Source organism: Aptenodytes patagonicus, chromosome 2 (genome assembly GCF_965638725.1).
Source record: "Aptenodytes patagonicus chromosome 2, bAptPat1.pri.cur, whole genome shotgun sequence".
Lineage (NCBI taxonomy): Eukaryota > Metazoa > Chordata > Aves > Sphenisciformes > Spheniscidae > Aptenodytes > Aptenodytes patagonicus.
The window spans coordinates 96,768,333-96,790,112 of NC_134950.1; the positions used below are offsets into that span (position 1 = coordinate 96,768,333).

A 21,780-nucleotide genomic window follows, 5' to 3' on the forward strand; every position below is an offset into this window, starting at 1 on the left:
TCTGAGGAGCGGCTGAGGGAACTGGGGTTGTTTAGCCTGGAGAAAAGGAGGCTGAGGGGAGACCTCATCGCTCTCTACAACTCCCTGAAAGGAGGTTGTAGCAAGGTGGGTGTCAGTCTCTTCTCCCAAGTAACAAGCGATAGGACGAGAGGAAATGGCCTCAAGTTGCGCCAGGGGAGGTTTAGATTGGACGTGAGGAAAAATTTCTTGACTGAAAGAGTGGCTAAACATTGGAAGAGGCTGCCCAGGGAAGTGGTTGAGTCCCCATCCCTGGAGGTATTTAAAGGACGTGTAGATGAGGCGCTTAGGGACATGGTTTAGTGGGCATGGTGGTGTTGGGTTGACGGTTGGACTCGATGATCTTAGAGGTCTTTTCCAACCTTAATGAGTCTATGATTCTAATGATTCTATGATTCTTCTGATTGTGGTTCCATGAGGAGGGTAAACCAAAGATGCTACTTAAAATGTTGCCATGTAGAAAGCATGCAGTTTATCTACCCAAAATTACATGCTTAACCATTCACTGCAGAAAGAATTGGCATGGAGTTTGCATGTAAATGACCTCAAGAGTGTGTTAGTTTAAAATATGATCTACTGAGAAAGAATATCACACTGTCCTGTTTTACCTCCATTTTTTTTTGGCAATGTTATGATATAGTCTTCCAGGTTCCTTTTATTTTTTTTAAGGCCACTGAAATCCTGTGTAATAGCTATATATCATAGAATCATTTAGGTTGGAAAAGATCTTTAAGATCATTGAGTCCAACAGTTTTCTGTATGAAATTTTCTGTTGAGATTAGTATTTGGGGCTTTTTCCTAGCTGAAAATTTCTCCTACCAAAGATTGAGCATGATTTTCCTACAAAGAATTACATGTACACACACACACAAAGCCACAATCAGAGTCATGTAGATTGGAGGGGACCTGCAGAGGTCTGTAGTCCAACCCCCTGATCAAAGCAAGTCCAGGCAGAAGAGGTTGCCCAGGGCTTTGTTCAGTCAGGTTTTAATTCTCTCCTTAAAAAAGCCTATACCCATCCATCACTCCAGTCAAGCAAGCTGTCCCACCATGTTTGTAATCCCTGTGAGGTCATGGCTTTACCACTGCACTTAGACTTTTAATTTCTTCTGTTTCCTTCCCATGCTGCGTGCACTTGTGTTCGATCTTCTTTTGCTTTCAGGAGAGAGGCAGAGTATTCCTAGAGCTGGCCACACCACCTTTTAAAATGGCTGTGTGTTTGCATTGTCTTTCATATTAGCAAGACCCTTTGCCCACCAGAGGGAAGGGTGTCAAGCATGTGGTGGTAGAGTGCAGAGCAAGTATAATAGGATTTGGGCTGATTCAGTCTTTATCCACAGCTATGCTGATATAACTCATATTTACAAATACTGTTATTCAGTAAGTTCAGCGGGTATATGTAGATAAAATGATTATGTGTGTTCAGATATTTCTTTACAAGATGCACAAATGTGCATCAGCTGCTGAAAGCTGGGCCCTCTGTATTTTCATTTTGTTGTGTTTTCTTTTTCCATTTCCTGGGAGAGGATGAGGAAGGGAACGAGATCTTAGGATACTTTGTGCTGGAAAACCTGATGTTATTTTCTGTAAATATGGAATACGTTAGTTGAAATAACTTAGAAAACCTCCATTAAAGTAAAATGCAAAGTAAAAAAAGAACAAAACTGCCTTACTTATCCTTTTTACCTTAGGGGAAAAAAAAAAAGAAACTGTATGTAGCTGGAAAGGGATTAAGAAACTTCAGATGGCTGTTTAAAAAAAATATTAAAAAGGGGGTGGAGAAAGTCAAGAAGAAACAGTTTCTATTGACTTGTTATTTCTTTTTTGGAAAGGTCACTGAAAATTTACGCAGTGACAAAATAACAATCCAATTAGTATCTGTCCTGTAAAACTAAATGTTAATGTATTTCAGATTCTCCTCTATTGACAAGTGGGACTGATATTCAACATGGACTTCTCTAAATGAGTGCAGGGCAAAAATTACCAGACACAGTTACAAGTTTCTATAGCAATTGCTGTCAACTTTCAAACTGTAAAGGAAACAAAACAAGATGTAATTAAAAACTATCTGTAGGTTTATTTTCTAGGAAGAGTCTTCTTTTAATTATATTTCTGATAGCTATAAGAGACACAATTTGATCATGAGAGTAAATCTTAAAAGCACAGCAGCCCCTTTATCTAGCACTTTAAAAAATTCATTAATTTCATTAATTGTCATTACATAGGAATTATAGAATTAGGGGGTCTAACATTTCTTTTATCATTCATTTCTTTAAGTGTCAGTGGCATTACCTTTCCAAAATTAAGTTCGATGCGTAACAACAGATTAATTACCAACTGTGAAAAAGGAACATTAGTTACAGACCTAGTGACTTTTTTTGAGAAAGGAATCTCTTTAATAAGGGGGTTTAAATTGCAGTTTTTCAACTGAGCAAGAGAAATGATTTTTCTTAGTATATTCATTACTCTAGAAAGAAAAGCAGATAGCCTTCTCTGTTAATTCATTTAAATATTTTAACAGCAAATTAAGATACCATGTAATCAAAGCAGTAACCTTTCATTTATGTTGTATGTATATCAGAATATTTCCATTCATATAGTCCATGAGGAAGATACAAAGCTCACTGAGTGAACCTGGGATCTTTCCCACTGAGGTGCTGTGATACTCTCGCACACATACCCCGATTACACACTTGAGCACGTCTCTCTTCCCCCGCCAAGACAGTGGTCTGTCTTCCGTGCCCCTGCCCTGTGCACAGAACGAGGTGGTGTTTGGTGATGAAGGAACTTTTCCATACCTTACTGAAGTCTGTGTGGGGGTTTTTTCTGTCTTCAGTGGGCTTCAGATTACGTACTCCTATAGTTTTCAGTCAACTTCTAGTCAAGCCTAATTACATCTTTAGCCCACCTAATTTGCAGTTTTGACTACTCATTGAAGGAGGCTGTTGTTTTGGGAGGGTGAAAAAAAGGCATACAAGAGGTATGTGCCTGTGTTCAGTAAATGGTTCGCTCTTTCTCAGAAGTTGTGCCTGTGAGTAAGGTAGAGTACTACTTAGGTGAAAGGTTCAGACGCATTTATCCACAGGAGTTTGTTTATCTCTGGCTTCCTCTGGAAACTCGCAGTTAGTGCAGGCTCAGTGGTACCATGACTTGCTGTCAGCTGAACTCGTCCAGCATTCACCCTGAGCTGGGCATGGGCTGAGTCAGGCGCTGCAGTTCAGTCCAGGGCTGTAGGCAGTCATCAGCACCTTTCCAGGACACAGGAGGCTTGCTCCCTCGAAACGTCCATGCTGCGTCCCAGCAAGAGAGAGAGATAAACCTTCTTGGTTGGAAAGCCGGAGTCCTGGGGAGAAAGGGGGGGAGGGAGGGGCAGTTTAGGAGGCAAAGGACATTGCAAAATTTACTTCTTCTCCTGTGAAGGACCGCTATCTGATTCAGTTTCCAGGATGATCATTCCTTTGTGGATGAATTGGGACTGCTGGGTGGAGGATGCTGCTCTTGCAAGCCTCTGCCTCACTAAGGCAGTAGTTGGAAAGCATGAAATGGGTGCCTTTAATGACAGCAGGAAAGGACAGTCTGTGTGCTTAAACGCTGCTCTGCCTTCCTTCCTGAGCGAAAAAGTTCCTAGTTGAGCGTAGGAACATCTCCTGACTCAAACTTTTTGCGTGTGGCTGCTAACTGTGTGCTTTTTGTTGTCTCAGTGCCTGACTTGAGACCCTGGGGTCTGATTTGCAGAAGTGTTGAGTGCTCACAGTTGCAGCTGTAGTAATAGGGAGCTGTACTTTGAACATATTAAACACTGTGTAATGCTTGCTGCTCAGAAACATCAGGTCCCGGGTATCTCAGATTGGGAGCAAAAGTAACAGATGCTTTTGATCTTAAAGTCTCTGTGCCCAAGTTCCCAGTCCGCAATACAGGAGGCAGCAATACTTCCTCAACTCACTGAGACATGTGGAAGAAGAAAAAGAAGTCCTTAATATTTTTCAAGCATTTAAATATTGTGGAACTGAATGCTTCATTGGGAAGCTCATAAAAGAAATAATGTGTCTTCAGAGCTCTGCTTGAATATTGCTCCGTGCGTAAGGCACTTGGGGGTACGTGTTTAGCAATGCAAGGAACGCAAGCAGGGATCATTAACCATTGCCTCTTCTCTGTGCTGAACAGAACAAAGTCTTGTGGAAAGATTAATGCTTGTTTGTCTCATTGAAGACAGCATCGTAATGTTTTTTCTAAGATGAGAGCATCTTACTGTTCCTCAGGCAACCTTAATTCTAGCATTTCAGAATATCTGAATGTTTCATTGAAACACCAAGTGTTGTATTAAGGCTCACTTTTGTGGGCCATTTCCTGGTTGTTTTAAATTGAAAACTGAAAAATTGAGATATTCTGTTGTATATCATCACATTCTTATGAGTCATCAGTGTAATATAATTACAAGCTTTGTAGAGTAATTCTGTGTGTATATACCTCTAATTATTACACATACAAAATATTAGATATAATTGAGAGTTTATATGAACATAGTGGGAGGATCATGATTTTTTTCAATCAGCTGTGGAAGTTGGAGTGTTTTATATGGCAGTCTTTGCCTCCTTTGAATATCTTTTCTGAGGAAATTCCCTCCTCCTTCAAAGGTAAATAAAGCCGTTCTGTTTTGTGCTATTGGTCCCTGTGTAAGGGAGTAAACTGTTCTATACAATACATATACCTAGGGAGAGGGTAGTTACAGGGTTATCCTGCAGCCCATCCTTTTGCAATGAGCATTCCCTTTGTTTCTGGCTGTTAGTGGTATAACTCTGCTCGCCAGCTCTAACTCCAGTAATGCAACGAGAGTATGTCTGGGACGCTAACATGTTTACATAAGCACATATGTACAGCAACAGCTGGACATCATCAGTGTATCAATAACTTAGTGTACTACGTAATCGAGTGTAACACACACCTTGTATGTGAGTGTCACACCCCAGCCCAGTATAGGAGAGGTCAGCCAGCGTAGGTGTGGTGTAGAGGTACTTCATACCAGCAGAACCAACTTCTTGCTGCTGGAATTGTGCTGGCACAGTCTTTTTGCTGATGGAAAGGTACATCGTTAAGAAGAATGTCTTTAAGCTTTCCAAAGAAAAACAAGTTTTGCCAGTTCACTCTGTTGGGGACATGTTGCTGTTGTCTAATAATTCTAAAAAGGTAATATTTCGGTTTTCATTTTAGCAAAGCATACTTCCCTGGATGCCCATCATACCTTGGAAAACGGCCTTGCATGTAAAATGGGACATTTTGCTATTGATACACTTTGCTAGGAAATGTCATTAGAGACAGATAGCATAAAAGGGGCATTTAAAACTGTACGTTGAAAGACTACGTATAAACTTAATTTTGAACGTATAAAATAGCAGTGATATCTTGCCAAGATATTAGTCCCTTAGGGAAAAGCAAGTTCTTGTAGGATTCTTTTCCTTTTCTATTGATTTCATTTACTGTAAGGTTGTTATAGTCATGCCATTTTGCTAGCAAGAATTGCAGAGCATAATCTGTTTCACCTGTATATTTTATTGCTTCTGCATCTGTTTCCATCATCTTTTATGTGCCTTGTCAGCTGCATGGCAAGAGTGGGCAAGGAGCCTCTGCAAAATGTACAGCTAAGGTGCTTCCACAAATTATTTCAAGGACTTCAAGCAAAACCTCTCCTTGTGTCTTTTCCTAAGCTTTTCTTGTACAGTTTATATGGGACTTCACAATGTTGTATTTCTTCCAACTGCAATAGTGTAGCAGCTGCTAATACTGTATTGTGTGAAACTCCTTCAACCACTGCATGCCAAATTGTAATACAATTTGTCACTTTTTAAGAAATCATTATTTTTCAGAAATAAACATGCTGCTGCCAGAACTCAGGAGTTTCATACAAATTAGAAAGTAGAGGAAGAAGAGTTAATTTGAACTTTAAGGAACAATTACTTCCTCTTCGATATTTTATTGTCACCTGCTTCATATGGAGATGGTGGGTTAACTTTAAAAATAGTCTCTAACTAAATGTTCTACTTGTAAGTGAGAAAAGCATGAAGGTCTGGCTGTGATCCTGTATTATTGCTGGTGAATAAGATGAGTTGAAATAAATGAAATAAATTATAAATTTTAAAAAGTGGCTATAGGCATTTGTGCAGTGCAGGAAGAGGGAGATAAGGACAGGAGAGTACTCAAAATGTAATTTCCATTGTATTTGTGTCATATGAGTTCCTCAGTCATGAAAAAGCTTACTCGAAATGATGAAACTAATTAAAAGAAATCTGAGAAAGAAATCCAAAAGAGAAATTAATATGTGGTGATTACTCTGAGATGAAAGATTTTTGTTCTCTTCCTTGTAATTATACAGGAATGCTTATTTCATGATAAAAATTGAAGCTGAAATGGGCACATAGGGTCAAATTCATCTAATCTGATTTACCTGTCTAAAAGTTAAGTGTTTTGTCTGTACACGTCTTACGATAGAGTGAACAATTATTTGTGATTCTCTCTCCCCATTTACAGTAGAGCTGAAGAGACTGGCTTAGACCAGACACCTAGCAATGTGTAGTGGTGAAGTAGCCAATGGTGTCCCCCAGAATTAGGCTTCTGCTCAGCATCGTCTTGCAGGTATCTCTGCTTCTGCTTCGAAGCCTCCCAAAATCCAAAGAGAATACATTAATAGCCATCAAGTTGTTACTAACCAGGCACAATTTCAAAAGATGAACTGAGTAGGAGGGAGAACTCTTCTGCGTTGAGTGAAATCCTTTAGTTCCTGCCCCAGAAGAGGGCTGGGCACAGCAGTGCCATTCCACAGTGTCACTCAGCAGGCACGGAGTTAGGCACAACTCAAGTCCTTTCCCAGGTGAAGCAGTTCAAAGGGTTGTGGCTGCATAGAAGTCAAGCAGTGCACTACAAGCTAAAGAAACTCATTTGTAAGTTCAGGTTTTGCTCTACCTTGGTGTTTCTGGGAACATGGGTATGAGAGAGGAAACAGGAGATTTTAGGCCCAGGCAGAAGAACAGGTCATGGCTCACTATGCCTTGTCCTCAGGCACAGAATTGAGTTTCCTGAGGTGTCCATTAATGCTACAGCTGTATGCTTTCCCTTCTATGCATGCCTTGTGTACAAAATGTACCAGGAGACTAGTTGAGCATCCACAGGTGTATTATAGGTGCAGATAAAGATACTTGCAGGTGGCCAGGTTGAAACACTATACTCAGGAACAATGTAGAGAGAAATGCACGAGGGTCCTTTTGTAACATTGTCTGCAAACCCCGCTTGGTAGTGTCTGATCTCATATAGTACTTACTTCCTGTAATTATATATTTAAAACATATCCATGTCTTTGAATAGCATGAGACCTATTGACAGAAATGATTTTGCCCAGGAACATGCAATGGTCAAATTTTTTCAGATGGGAGATCAATAAGCAGGCATAGCTTGGGAAGGCAGTCACACTTCGAAGAGCTCTTTGTGAGCAAAAGCGAGAAACACCCTTCAAACTGTTGTAGCACAGGACTGGTGGAGTAATTCTCTAGTAAGAAGAAAGGAAAACTGGGGGTAGTGCTTCTGAACAAAGATTTTTTTCCAGCCTGTGCTGTATGACAATATGTTTAGGTACACCTGGACCTTTCATGTTGTGATTTTTTTGAAATAAATTAATTGTGTGTACCTGGAACCTTGTCAGAACTGCTACGAAACACTGTAGTGGGATTATGTTGGAGTTCATTGTGCTGGAGTATATATGCTGCACTTCAGTAAGAAATCTTTTTATAGCTTTACCATCAGAATGCTGAATTACTGTTGACAGAAAGATCTTGAAATTTAATGTTTTACATTTATTATGTGTCTTACCTAAATCATTCTAGAAAAGGAAGGACTATTATCCCAACCCCAGTTATAAGGCAAGTGATGCCTACGTGATCACGAGGCTTTTCATGAGTTTCTTCCAATGAATGAGTTTGTGGCAGAAGAGTGTAGTTGTTAAATCATAAGCCTTATCTGTCTATTATTTTTATATATTTTAGAGGCAAGGAATCCCAGTCATGAGCCCAAGGCTTATTTATGGTAGGTGCTGTAGAAACACAAAATGCAGTGTCAGTCCCTGCCTGTAAAAGTTGAATTTACTGTGCAGTGTCAGGCTTTCAGAGTAACCATAAGACTGTGCTGCTATCAGCTGAATGAACACGGTTTTTAACCTTTTAATATATGCAGCTGTTCTGGCTGTTCTGATTTTCGAACAGGAATATCAAACAGATGCTAATAGCATCCTGTGCTATGATACATAAACTGCTGCCTCTGTATCTTTTGAGGATGTCTTAATCTCTTGAAGGTTGTATCACATTGTGATGGTCTTTGTGTTCTTGTTCCTTGCTCTGCCTGTTGTTCTTGAAGAAAAGACCATTTTGTAAGACACTAAACAGTCAACTTTGGTATTGGTGAAATTTTGCCAAGAAAGTTGCATCTGGACCAATTAATATATATGGAGTGAATTTGTCCAGCTGTACTTATAACCCTGAAAAAATGAGGTTCGTAATTGAAATTTTGAACTGTACTGTAGAACTTGGTCTTTCTGCCAAGTGGCAGCCCCTCATGTATTTCTTTATAGCTTTTATTTTTTCAAATCTATATGGCCCCAATGTCTAGGGAGTTTTAACGATATTAAAAGATATTAAAAGACACAAAACCTCAAAATCCAACTTTGCCTGAATGAACAAAACATTATGAAAGGAATTGGAATTTGCTTTTACATACACAGAACAAAAAGCAGTACCGGAGCCCACAGGCAGAGCCAGGGGAAATAGTCCCAAGGAGTCAATTCATTTTTTGCTCTGTGACATAAATTAGGACAGCAAATTACACTGTCCTCCATGGAGAATGTCCAGTCTTGAGATATGCAGGGGTAAAGGAAAAAACCTCAGAAGCTAAGCAAGCCATTTGTTCAGATACGTAGGCTGAAGTACAGCGAAAAAGGAAGACTATATGCCATAAAAGTGTTTGTAGTTAATGACTAATATCTTGTATTGCTCTTGGGAGTTAAGTGGATACTTCATCTTATATAATTTGAAAGGTTGAATGTTATTGCAGTGTATGGTTATGAACTTTGAAAAAATATCTGAAGTTTTAAGTAAGATTCTTTTTAATGGTGGTTTTGTCATTGATTTTGTTGTGAATGCTTAGGAGGGCTCGTGGGAATGGGAGAAGTGGACTCAGGCAAAGATAGGAAGATGGAAAGGAGCAGGGGAAGAGGACTGAGGAATTCATAACTTCAGAAGCAGAAAGATAAAAGAATTGGAAACTAAAAGTATCAGTCCAAGGTGGGAAAAAATAGGGAAAGTTCCTCCTTCTTGTTGCTTTGGTTCGCTCTTTCCTCTTCTTGCTAATCTAGTTTTTCTGTCCTCTTCTGCTCTGGTCATCCATTTCTCCCTATCAATGTTTTCCTCCCAGCTATTTGGCCTGGTGAAATATTGGTAAAATGGTAGAATGTATGTTAATTACATATTAGAAGAAAGCTGAATCTGGTAGATGGCTTTCCTGGGTAGGAATTTTTTAAATAGGCTGTTCCTTTAGTATGTACCCAGTTATTTTGATTATGGAACAAAAATAAACATACATATTAAAAACTCAATCAAAGCCTTTAAAGTTCTTTTGCTTAGTTTTCAAGTGGAGCAAACAGAACAGATCAGTCTGACCCAGGAGACAAAGTCGTTGTCTCAAAGTGACTATTATTGTTAGAAAATTACTCCACATATGAGATTTAGAAAGATAAGTTCTTTTTCCATAGAATAAGCATAATTGAATGTTTACTTCTTTGAGTTCTTGAGGAGTGGCTTACTTAGCATGCATAGTCTGAAAGCCAAGTCCTTATTTTGGGAGGTAATTTAAACTGAATTGCACACAGGAGCCTGAATGCATCAATTTAACGGAGTTAGAGAATAATATGACAGTTTTGATTTTTGCTTTTGCTGAAGAGAACAGTTCAGAAGGAAACTTCAGTAAGCTTTTTGGCCTCAGTTGCTTAAGATCCCAGCCACCTGACCTTGCACTTTCGGAAGCTCTTCTGTATTAGACTGACACCTTAGTATTTTTTTTTTTTCCCCCATGTAAAACCTTTGACTCCCAACATAAGGGAGTTTTATCTGAAGTAGGAAATAATTTAAAATGGCTTATTTTTAACATGGGTAAACATGGTTTACCTCACTGCTGTGGCCCTCGTGTAGAATATGCGTTCCTTGTCTCTAGCTGTAAGTAAATATTTATTTTGCAGAAGCTGTTTTTCAAAGCCTTGTTCATAAGCTGTCCATTAATCACATAGAGCTCAAACGTGGGCATAGGTCTTTGCTTCAGGAATTTCTGATATTTTATGTCAAGTCACATGTTCATTATGTCTATAACTTACTTTCTACACAGTTTAAAGCACTGATTTGTTTTATAAAACATGATGTGTAGTCTGTGTATCCTTGAGAATCTGTTCACACCTCTTCCCACTGTTTTAGTTCCTGAATTTGCTCCACTGACAGCCATGGTTTGGACTGAAAGCGGGAGATCAAATTCAGGCCTTTGCTTCTGGAACTCATCCCAGCTTTCAGCTACACACACTTTGCGTATATTCATTTTTGGGCATTTTGTGAAGAACACCTTGTATGCGGGCTGTTGTATGCTCCTGACTGCCCCAATCCAAGATCAAAATTTAATTTCTTTCACTTCTCGGTAACTGCTGAGTATAACAATTTGAAGACTCAATTTAGGCTCTATTGAAAGCAAGATTTCTTTATTGGCAGTTTTACAGGCATAGCGAAAATTGTTAAATAAAAGCCAGCATAGATATAAAAATAAATGTGACTGAAGTGTATAACAAAGAAGTTTTGCCAACCTGTTCCTAACACTATGTTGTGAAATGTCTTGATCTTATACAGTGCAAAATGTCTTGCGTCACACTTCTCAAGAAGGTAAACATTTCTGTCTGTGGGTATTTCTGAGGATTCAGTGGTAATCCATGAGTTCTGGCAGGTCATTATATATGCCTCAGTGAGTAATTACAAAGCTTCCCATCCTGGCTGATCAAATTCAGCTTTCATTTAACAATGTTTTTTGGAGAATGGCTTGATTGGTCTACATCTAAGTGTAAACTGATTCATCTGGGCTGGAAGCTTAAGAGCAGGACAGATAGATGACTTCTCAAGGAAGATAAGGACTCTTGAGCTCCCGTGTAAGACACAGTTGCAATGATGCAACCTTCTCCTGGAGTCAGATTGGATTGTCTCAGCCCCCAGTGTGGGAAGCCAGTCAAACTGTTTTATCCTTTCCTTTTCCATCGTTGGCTACCTGACATGCAAAGCTTCCACCAATTTTCTCCTGGTGGGTAGTCAGGTTTTTCACGTGAGGCAGCAGGAACCTGGCAGTGTACAAACCTTTGAGGACCAGTTGGGGAAAGCTCCTGTGTCAGGAAAGCTTTATCCATTGGGCTGTGTTATTTCAAGCAGTGATGCTATGATTGCCCCACCAGGTCCCTGGAATCTGCTGCTTTGGCCAGGTCTCCTCGTCAGAACCTCAACCTGGTTTTTTGCCACGTTGAAAGCTATTCTGTGTTCGTTCTGTCATGTTGACTCACATTCACTTGACTTCTTTGCATACTACTTGCCAAAATTCAGTGTATTTAAACATATATATGTGCTGTGAAAAGATTTGGGTTGCTCTCACTCAACAGAGTGGTTAGCTGCAAGTTTAACTTTTAAGCCATCTGGTTATTTCCAGTCAGAAATAAGTTTAGGGGTGTGCTTTAGTCTTGTTGAGTTCCCCAAGGTAATTCTTCAAATCCTTTAAGTCAATCATATCTTTAAACGCTGCATTGACTTGGAGCTTTCCAACCAGGAAGCTGGAGAAGAGATCAGAGACAAAATAAATGAAGATGTGGAGTGCAGTGGAGTTTTGCCAGTGCTGATTTGAGGAGGAATTCTAGTTATCTGCATTTTCCCTTTTCTTTTCTTTTTTTTTTTTTCCTCCCCTCTGAGTAGAAGGAATTCTTCAGTGATACGGCTTTGACTGCAGACATTTGAGAAGTTTGTGGTCTGAAGGCTGATAATTGTACAAGGATCATCCAAAAGACCAGTTCTGCGACTACGTGTTTATTCATAGCTCAGATGACAATGCTCTGAGCTGCTAGGCAGATAGCTGGTTAAATAATTTTTTGTCTGCTACATAGTGCAAAAAAGTGTGATGCGTCCCAGTCAAAAAAAAAAAAACCAATTGCTGATATAAAGTAAAAGCATTCATTGCAGAATTAAAATGCATAGCAAATCAATTAGGTATAAATATTGTATATTAACCTCAAAGTGTGAACAAAGAGTTGTAACAAAAACCATTCTTATATCAAAATAATAAAAAAGTACAAATCGTAAATGTAGAGCTCTGTCTGTCAGAATATACACTCATTCTGCTGATCTTCTGTCATATCAGGTTTTTTTCCCTGTCCATTCTACCAGTAATCATCAGTAATGTGGGGAAGGAGGATCATCATCCCCTATCATGTACACTTAAATGAGCATCAGTGAATTAACACTGATGCTTAACCTGGCATCTTTAGGTTTCAGGTTTAATACCGCTGTTGAGATTAAGCAGTGGCCGTTCAGAACCCTCATGGATATTGCTCCAGGTGCTCAACTTTACCTCTGCATTGTGTTAATCAGTCTACAGTAATGTCCATACATATATGAAAGTCTGGCACTTTTGAAATGAGTAGGAGTTTTACTACTGAGGCAGGAGTTGATGATCTAAGACAGACAAGCTGGAAGTTTGGGGAAGCAACACCATTGCAATGAATTATATTCCCTTCTTCATAGCCATAAAAATATAATTACTTTTATATACTGGAATATGAAGAGAAATAGTACTTTCAGCTTGGAAAAGAAACAGTTTATAGTTTACACTTAAAGTTGAAGCTCAAAATCTTTCCCAAACACAAATTTCAATACATTCTGTGAAGTTACTATCCTTTCTCTAAAAATAACTCAATCAACAGCAGCAAATAATACAGTTCTTCATGTAATGTAGCATGGATTGTAGGTTTCCAAGGTCAGGTTAGTTTAAAGTCTGTTGGTTGGTCTAAGCATACTAGTTTGAACAGCTCTGCCATGAGGTTCCTTTTGAGTTCACACCCAGTCCTCTATTTCTTAGGACTTCCACAATTCAGTTGATAAACTGTCTGCTTTCAAAGGTCAGAAAGTGCAAAATCTTGCCTATGAGCACAGGAGAAGGGACAAGGCAAAATATCCTTACTCCTCTGGGGAATACTTTTATAAAGTTGACCAAATTCCTGTGGCAGTGCAATACTTCTGAGATAGCAGATGAGGCACGGATGGGTTCTGCTGGTGACTTAGTATTCCAGGTAAATAGGCAGGTTCAAATTAATTAAAAGAATCAAAGTGATGACTGTGTCTCTTTTCCCAAGCTTGTTATGCCTGGCTTTATTTAAACAGGACTCCGGACTGTTTTGACTCGGCATTGAACGTGACAGCATACCTCAGGATGTCATCAACGCCCAAATAACAGGAGCTGTCTCCTTTCTGATAGCAGAGACGGGGTCAGAAAGAAGAATTCTGCCTCCAGCCTCCTGCATGATGGTGGGGAAGCTGCTGAGTTCAAAGCTTCCAAAAAATTAGAGTTTAAATTAATACTGGGGGAGGCAGGTATGGCCTTGGTCTAGCTGGGTAGCTGTGAGATGTACAGGGATATTATATGACTCAGGAGCACACTGCCAGTGCTGATGGTGAAAAGTCAAGTCTGTCACACGTGCACGCATCCTTTCAGCATAAGTGTGTGTGTTTAGGCATTTGTTTAAGTTTTAAAAAGCTCTGAGCCTTTGCCAGAGCTGCTGGGCTCTCAGCTTATTTCAAAATCAGTAGGACGATGGCTAAACATGGTGTTGAAAAAATCCCTGTTTAAGGACTCAGTGCTCCTGCCCTGTAAATGAAGGAAGGTATGAATATTTACTTTCCTGACAGAAATGTTGCATCGTTGATATCTGTACAGCTCTCCTGTATTAAATATTCTTGTCTTTTTATATTTAGTGCTGCATAAGAGACTTGTGTATGTGGGAGCAGTGGCTTGTCCCAGGGGCAGCAGCCCGGGAGTTCCCTGGTTGGAGGTGTGATGCTAATGCAACAGCGCCTCACATCCCATTGCTCTGTTTCTTCTAGGTGCCTTGAAGGAGGCAATTTTGATCCTCTCAATTGTTGGTAATGAAGTTAGTGCTGCATAGGCTTGCCCTGGTCTGTCAACCCAAGTGAAATATTCTGAACAGGAAATTCATGTTTACATGTCTTATAAAACACAACTGAGTCAGGTGTGAAGTGCTCAGCTCTAAGGATAGTAAAGGGAAGCAGTGTATAGCATTATGCAGCATTTCTCAAAGTCTGTCTGAAACTTTGGATGCAAATTGCCAAGGGCGCGGCTTTATTTTATTACCACTTTTAGTTCCTGGACTCAGTGATAGGCCCCATCTTGCTGCAGTTTTTGATGGATGTAGGTTCTGTCCTGTAGCCTTTAGATCTTTCATTTGGCAATTACTTGTAGGCTTTTCTGTCTTGCCACTTCACTTACTTTCTTTTTTTTTTTTTTTTTTTTTTTACTTGGTAAATAGGTGAACATTTTAGCAGCAGTTTTTCATGTTCTGAACTTAAGCTCTGGAATTTTTATCTTGTTTGTTTGTTTATTGCAGCTGGTGCACAGGATAAAATTGGCTGGGCATTTGGCTTGGGTTTGGAGAGGCTGGCCATGATCCTGTACGATATCCCTGACATCCGACTGTTCTGGAGTGAAGATGAACGCTTCTTGAAGCAGTTTATTGTGCCTCACATTTGGCAAAAAATAAAATTCCAGGTAAAATAATATATATATATGATAATAACTTTCTGTCAGTAAGAAGTGTGTGTAGCCCTAGAGAATATCACGTAATTAAAATTCTGTGCCATTAACAGATTAGGTTTTAAAGCAACAGCTTTCCAGCTGTCATGATGGTCTGATATACTGCAATAAAATTCAGCTTCTGATGATATCAGCCAGATAATGTTGTGAGTTGCTGCTGATACCCAGTGAATATCTCTTTTCTGAGTAATACTTAAGCACATATTTAACTTTTAAATTTATCCAGAATAGGGATTGATTTAGGCCTGTGTCTGGTTTGGGTGTTCTTGAATTGTGTCCATAATTCTGTTTCATTATAAAAATGTGTTTGATGCTGAGCATTCAAATATTGTAATACATTCCAAATTTTTCCCATTGTTTTCACTCTACATTCATTGAAATCAATGTGAGTTGCATTGTCAAACTTTGGCAAAATGCTTTGTGAATGTGCCTCGCCATCTTCAATGTGTCAGCTCTTTCCTACAGGTGATAGTCAGGGGAGAGTGCAGGCTCAGCTTGTATTTCTTTTGTAACTCCTCTACTTGAGGTGATTTTTGTAGTTGGAAACCTTGTCTTACTTTTTGTAGTTGCAAAGTAATCAAGCATAACTGGATTGAGTGGAAATGCTACTTCCATAATACTCTTCAGCACGAGCACAGTAAGGTTCACTTTGGGGGTATCACTTTGGGAGAGTTGAGCTGACATAGCTGTGTAGATGCTTGACGAAGTCAGAGGTACTAAAGCAGCAAAACGCTTTTTGCTGCTGCCTTTTACCATTTTCCTTGCTTTGATTGTGTACAGCTTGATTATGTTTTTTAAGAATTGAAAATATAAAAGGGGAAATCAACAGTGATAATGCTCAGATGATATTTGAGCAGTCTCCACATGAAATCAGTAGCAGCATCCGTTTTTTAATTCATGGCAATTCTGGCACACCTCTGGTAGAGTCAAGAAGTCAAAATGGTGTTTGGATAGGTTTGGGGGAGTTTTGGTGGGGGTTTTTTTGGTTGTTGTTGGTTTGGTTTGGTTTTTTTGTTTGGGGTTTTTTGGGTTTTTTTTGGTGATACTGGCATTGGGGTATTCAGATTGTAGTTATCACTTACAGAAAGAAAGACAGGTTTTTGCTACTGTTCCTGAAGGTGGGTCTGCCTGTGAGTTTCTCTAATTTCCTGCAGAATGTTTGTTGTTCTTTTCAATAAGGAGTGCTCAAGTCTCCTTTTCAGCCCATATCTTTCTGATTGGCATTGCTCCTGAGGAGTACAGATTGTGGCTTGGTTTATAGATTGCAATCTGATCTCTGATGGAACCAAGATGAGATTTCTTGCTTGCTTTAAAATTGTGGATCCAAGCCTCAAACTGATATTAGCAGTAGATTGGGGTTTTGGTGAAAGGCCCAGATTGTCAGAATGATATGGTCTGATGTTGAAGGTGAGCCAAAGAGAGGGCTGTCTGGCTTCTCTAAGTTGCGTATCATTTTCATGTTCAGCTTCAGATAAAGTCAGGTGTAATGAACTGATCTGAAGAGGACAGAGGCATAGGTTACTGTGGAAGGCTTAGAGGAAAGGACATGGTTTCTAGGAAGCTAAAAATGAAAGACATTTTTTTTAAATTGATGCTGTTTGGTAACAGCTGAGCAGGAGTCACTGGGAGCACATGGTTTTGCACTGTTTTGCTGGGTAACTGTCTTGTGTCATCAATAGGAGAGTGGTGACAAGGTCTTGGTAGGTCTTTAAGCATTTCTTCTTGCTGAGCAGTGTTGGTTTCAGCTGGCATTGGTTCAACTTGGAACAAGGAGAAAAGTTCTACAACCCAGAACTGATGTAGAGAGAGTCGCGAAGTTGAGGCTTGCTGGCTGAAATACATTCTGAAGTAATAACATGAATCAGGAGGTATGATGCAATAGGTGGGGGACTTCAAGGAAAAGAAATTGTCAGCTGCCACTGTGCTCTAACTTGGATCAAAGGGAAAGACTGGAGTAATATTACCAGGCCATTACCTACTGCTTTATCACATTAATGTGTTGGCAGTTGTCGTATCCCAACAAATAGGCCAATGAAAAGTATACAGACTGGGAGAATGAGGGGTATGGGAGAGGTGCAGCAGAGGTGGAAAGATGGATTATTTTCAGTCTTTTCTTTCTCTCTTCTAATGAAAGGATATGGCCAATGTTTTAGAAACAGATTTTTGCTCTGGTATCAAGCACTTCTTAGGGACCTTCTTTCCTTTTTTCCTTTTTTTTTCTTTTTTTTTTTTTCCTTTTAACACATACATACACACACCCAACTTGGATGTCTGTGCTGGTTTTGGCTGCGATAGAGTTAATTTTCTTCAGAGCAGCTAGGATGGGACTATGTTTTGGATTTGTGCTGGAAACAGTGTTGATAATACAGGGATGTTTTAGTTACTGCTGAGCAGTGCTTACACAGAGTCAAGGCCTCTTCTGCTTCTCACACTACCCCACCAGCCAGTAGGCTGGGGGTGCACTAGAAGTTGGGAGGGGACACAGCCGGGACAGCTGACCCCAACTGACCAAAGGGATATTCCATGCCATATGACGTCATGCTCAGCATATAAAGCTGGGAAAGAAGAAGGAAGGGGGGGGACACATTCGGAGTGATGGCATTTGTCTTCCCAAGTAACCGTTACGCGTGATGGAGCCCTGCTTTCCTGGGGATGGCTGAACACCTGCCTGCTGATGGGGAGTAGTGAATGGTTTCCTTGTTTTGCTTTGCTTGTGTGTGTGGCTTTTGCTCTACCTATTAAACTGTCTTTATCTCAACCCACGAGTTTTCTCACTTTTATCTTTCCGATTCTCTCCCCCATCCCACTGGGGGGGGAGTGAGCGGCTGTGTGGTGCTTAGTTGCCAGCTCGGGTTAAACCACGACAATGTTCCATGTTCAGTTTTGGTAGAATAATTCTCCCTAATTCTTAGTTTATATTTTTCAACTCTGTCTTTGAATATAAGAGACTAGAGGCAAGCTTGGTTTTTTGTTTAAAAGGAAATCTGTATCCAGCTTTCATCTGGTATCTTACACTGAGCTTTTTTGAGCTCAATACTGTACATACTTCTAGTACATACTGGCATTGCTTTTTAAAGGGTTAATGACCCTTCGAATTAGAATACTGTGAAATAATCTTTGGTGATACCATAAGATCTCGGGTGATGGGGGGTTAACAAGCCAGTTTTTCTTTCTTTCTGTTCTGTGGTATTTTTCAGGTATGTTGTAAAAGCAAGTTAGCAGACCTTCTGCACCTGTCTAGTTTCTAAAGAGTCGTAATTAATGAATCACATGATTTATTCATATTGTATTTGGAAGAAAACTTTTAGCCTGTCTTCCAGTGTTGATCTTGTAAGAAATCTCAATGGATATTAAAAAAGTGTGAAATTTTCTACATGCAAGTCCATGCAGTACTTTTCAGCCTGACTGAACTGAACCAAGGCAGACCAGGTGTTTTGAGACCCTTTCATTAGACAAATTGAATCCTGCAGCCTCAGGCAGCCTGGGTAGATGTCCATCCTTTATGTACTTAACTGAGATAGACCTCTCAACCTTTGGATACTCCCCCCATCCTTTCTTATAATCTGAATATTATCCACCAACGTAAATATTTTTCTTTCTGTTCATTAAAATGCTCTTCAAATGCATGAAGTCCACACTACATAGCAGTAACCTTTAATAATAGCTGGGCTAAATATACTCTTGTTCAAAAATGGAGTTTAATTGGAGCATTTTCTTGGGACTTAAAGTATATGTTTTGTGCCTTTTAACAGCCTGAATGTGTCAGATTTTTCCCTGTGTCATCAGTTGCTCAATATATGCGTGCAGGCTTCAGTAGGTCAAAAAGCTTCTGGGAAAAGCTGACAGTGCTTGTGCCATTGTGGCCACTCAGCACAGCAGTGTTAGAGTGCTGCTCCCCACAGATCAGATTATTGCATTGATTTGGATTACCAAATCACTCTAGCGGTAATTTGACACAAGTCACAGCAGCGTGGGGGATCAGAGGCTGGTAACTTGCCTTCAATCACTTATGTAGGGCTTCTGCTTAGGCTGTGAAATGAAAGGCTGAGGATGGACGGGGCAGGAAAGACTAAGCACCTGCAAGGTGTAATGTAATAAAACAAATGGCTTGGATCTGATCTAGTACACTCGGTTACATCTGTGTTCGTCAGGTCTCTGAACATAGTTGCACGTAATCACTTTCCAGTTCATGCTGAGCCAGCGTTCTTACAAAAAAAAGATGTGTCCATGGGCTGACAACTCTCAAGCACAGGTACAAAAATGAAACGACGTTTAGGGAAGGAAGGCACTCACAGTTCAGATGAAGTGCGGTGTGCCCAGAGGTGTTGATTAAGATGAATGGGCTCTGGTGGCAGGATGGTTCCTGGAACCTCCATCATTTCGCTGCCACAGCGAGCAAGTGGCATGTCATGTCAATTGACTGCTGATGCATTCTCTCCTTGCAAAGTCACTTTCATTTGATGCTGCTGGTGGCTGTGGCTGCTGTTGTTTTAAATAATTATTTATTTCAATTGCAGATGAACCTTGTGGCCCGGACTGAGGTCAAGTGGAAGCATGTTCACGATGTTCTAAGGGAAGCACGGGTACAAAGGGAACCTGGATCAGATTCCTAGCTAAACTGCAGATTCCCTCTGTCAGATTATGGGAGTTGCTTTCTTCTTCTTTCCCTCATTTCTGCAATATCTGTAATATTCTGCAATATCTGCAATAAGCCTAGCACCACCTACTTTTTACCACCCCCTTCCATCATCTCCGGCGGCTGCTCCTTCCTTGTATCTGCTGGCACATGCCGTCTCTCCAAACTCAGTTCCTTCATAATAACCTGTTAGCTTCAATACTCAAAACAATAGACTTTCTAACCAGGATCATTCTGATGGCGCCAGGATAGACAAAGCTCCTAGAGCAGCTCTGCTGGGAGACCTGAGGGGCTAGTAATCTTTGGCAGTGGAGTGAGGAGGGTTGACAAGCAGCTTGAATTGACACTGCTCACCTCCCGCACAGCTTTAGCCAGAATGATGTATGTGGCCCTAACTTAGGACACTGTTTCTGCTTTGAAAAGTGAACAGTCAAGGTTAGCAGAGATGAGAAAAAGTGTATCTTCAGGAAGATGTAGTTGGGTGGAAAAAAGTGATTCATTATACGGGAAAGGAAATCAAAGTCAGCTCATCTTTCTCCTGTGCAAGACAGCAAAGGCTGGGCCTCACAGTTGCCTTTGCTCAGTGTGCCATAGGGATTAAGCCCCTATTCTAATGACAAAGGATTTATCCAGTAGCCCAGTTTGCACTGTTCACTACGTATGTAAGCCTTCTTGTTCACGCAGTTACACAGTACCACTTTTTTACCTTACTGTGCACTTTTCAGTTTTCTGAGACGGTCATCATCCCTGTGCATCTTTCCTGTTCACATACTTGATGGTTGCTGGGAGACATAGCTTGTCCTGAAGCTTTAGAAGATGCCGAAAATAAAATGCACTGGCAGGTCTAAGGGGAAACTTTTGGAAATTAAACCGTCTTAGTCTATATCCTTTATTCCATGCTTGAGAAGGAGAGCATCTAATGTATAAGCCAGCAATTTCAAACAGTTTGATCTTATTACATTCACTGCACAGGGTGGGTCTGTCTGATCCATCATTAGTATGCTACTCCATATAATTTATATTTATCTTCTTAGTCTGTGATTAGCTTTATTTTCCAATAAAAAAGTAAATAGATTCACTGGCTGCTACATTTTCAGATATTTTTCATCAAGATTAGGTAACTCCATGCTTAAATGGTTATTCATTTATTATGTTTACTTTCTAATAGTGCATCTATTAAAGGCAAATACGCAAACATTAGTATGTAAATTTAACTTGGATGTCTGAACAAATGAGGTACAGCCTCAACTGTGATTTATTGTCTAATTAGTTTTACTGTAATTGAAGATATATAATGTGTGTGTATGCATGTGGAGGTACAAGAGAGAATAGATGGTGGTGTAGCATAAACATTTTATTGGCATGATTTTGGGAAGGTTGAATTTCTTATGAGTGACTTACGTAGATCATCTTAAATGAATGTCAATAAAACCTTTACAGTGCTGTATATCATCTCAGGTTTGTCTGTATACTCTGCAGAACATTGTGAAGCTCTTTTTTTTTTTTTTTTTTTTTTTTTTTTTTAGTGTCGAATAGTCATGGAAAGAAGGCAAAAATATCTTCTTCATTGCAGAGATGCTGCACTAAGCTGCACGATTGGATTAGAAATCACTTGATCATCAAGTCTTCTCTCATCAGGATGTTATATCTTGTATCATTTGTAGCCAGTGCTGGTATTGAAGCTCTAGGAACCTGAGCCCTCTGGCCCCAGTGAGGCAAAGTACTGAAGCACACGCTGAGCTTTAAACTTGCGAGTAGTCCCATTTAAATCAATGGGATAGTTCCTGTGCTCAGTCAAACATAACCTAAATGCCTAAATAGTTTCAGGTCAGAGATCTCTGTACTTCCTGGGATCCAACTGAGAGTGATCAGCGCCTTGCAGGGCTGAAGCAGAGGAAACTTTCAAAATGGCTGTTATAAGCAATAAGAGTTTAATCTGACAAACCATAAACTTTATTTGCAAAATCTTTGATCCAAGCCAGTTTTACTAATTAACACTTGGGTAAAGAAAGTCAACAAGCAAGCATCTGGAGAGTAAACAGGACTTCCCATTCTCAACTAAAGACAATTGCCTGAAAACACGGGAATGAAAGAAGAAAATAGAGGCTCAGAAATGAGGAGAGAGAGAGTGGATGGACAGTCACATGAGGCTGGATACAAGAAAAAACAAACCACTGAGATAAGACAAAGTAAGAGGAAAGTAG

The 21,780-nt window shown here is 39.9% G+C and overlaps 1 protein-coding gene across 9 annotated transcripts in view; it reads left to right on the forward strand.

The window, feature by feature from the left end:
- FARS2 (phenylalanyl-tRNA synthetase 2, mitochondrial) overlaps positions 1 to 21,780 on the forward strand; it is a 254,593-nt gene that overhangs the window by 133,316 nt on the left and 99,497 nt on the right. For all 9 annotated transcript variants that reach the window (XM_076330482.1, XM_076330484.1, XM_076330480.1 and 6 more), the window contains one exon: positions 14,735 to 14,895. In XM_076330482.1, coding sequence (XP_076186597.1) covers positions 14,735 to 14,895 — 161 coding nt within the window. The remainder of the gene's footprint in view (positions 1 to 14,734; positions 14,896 to 21,780) is intronic.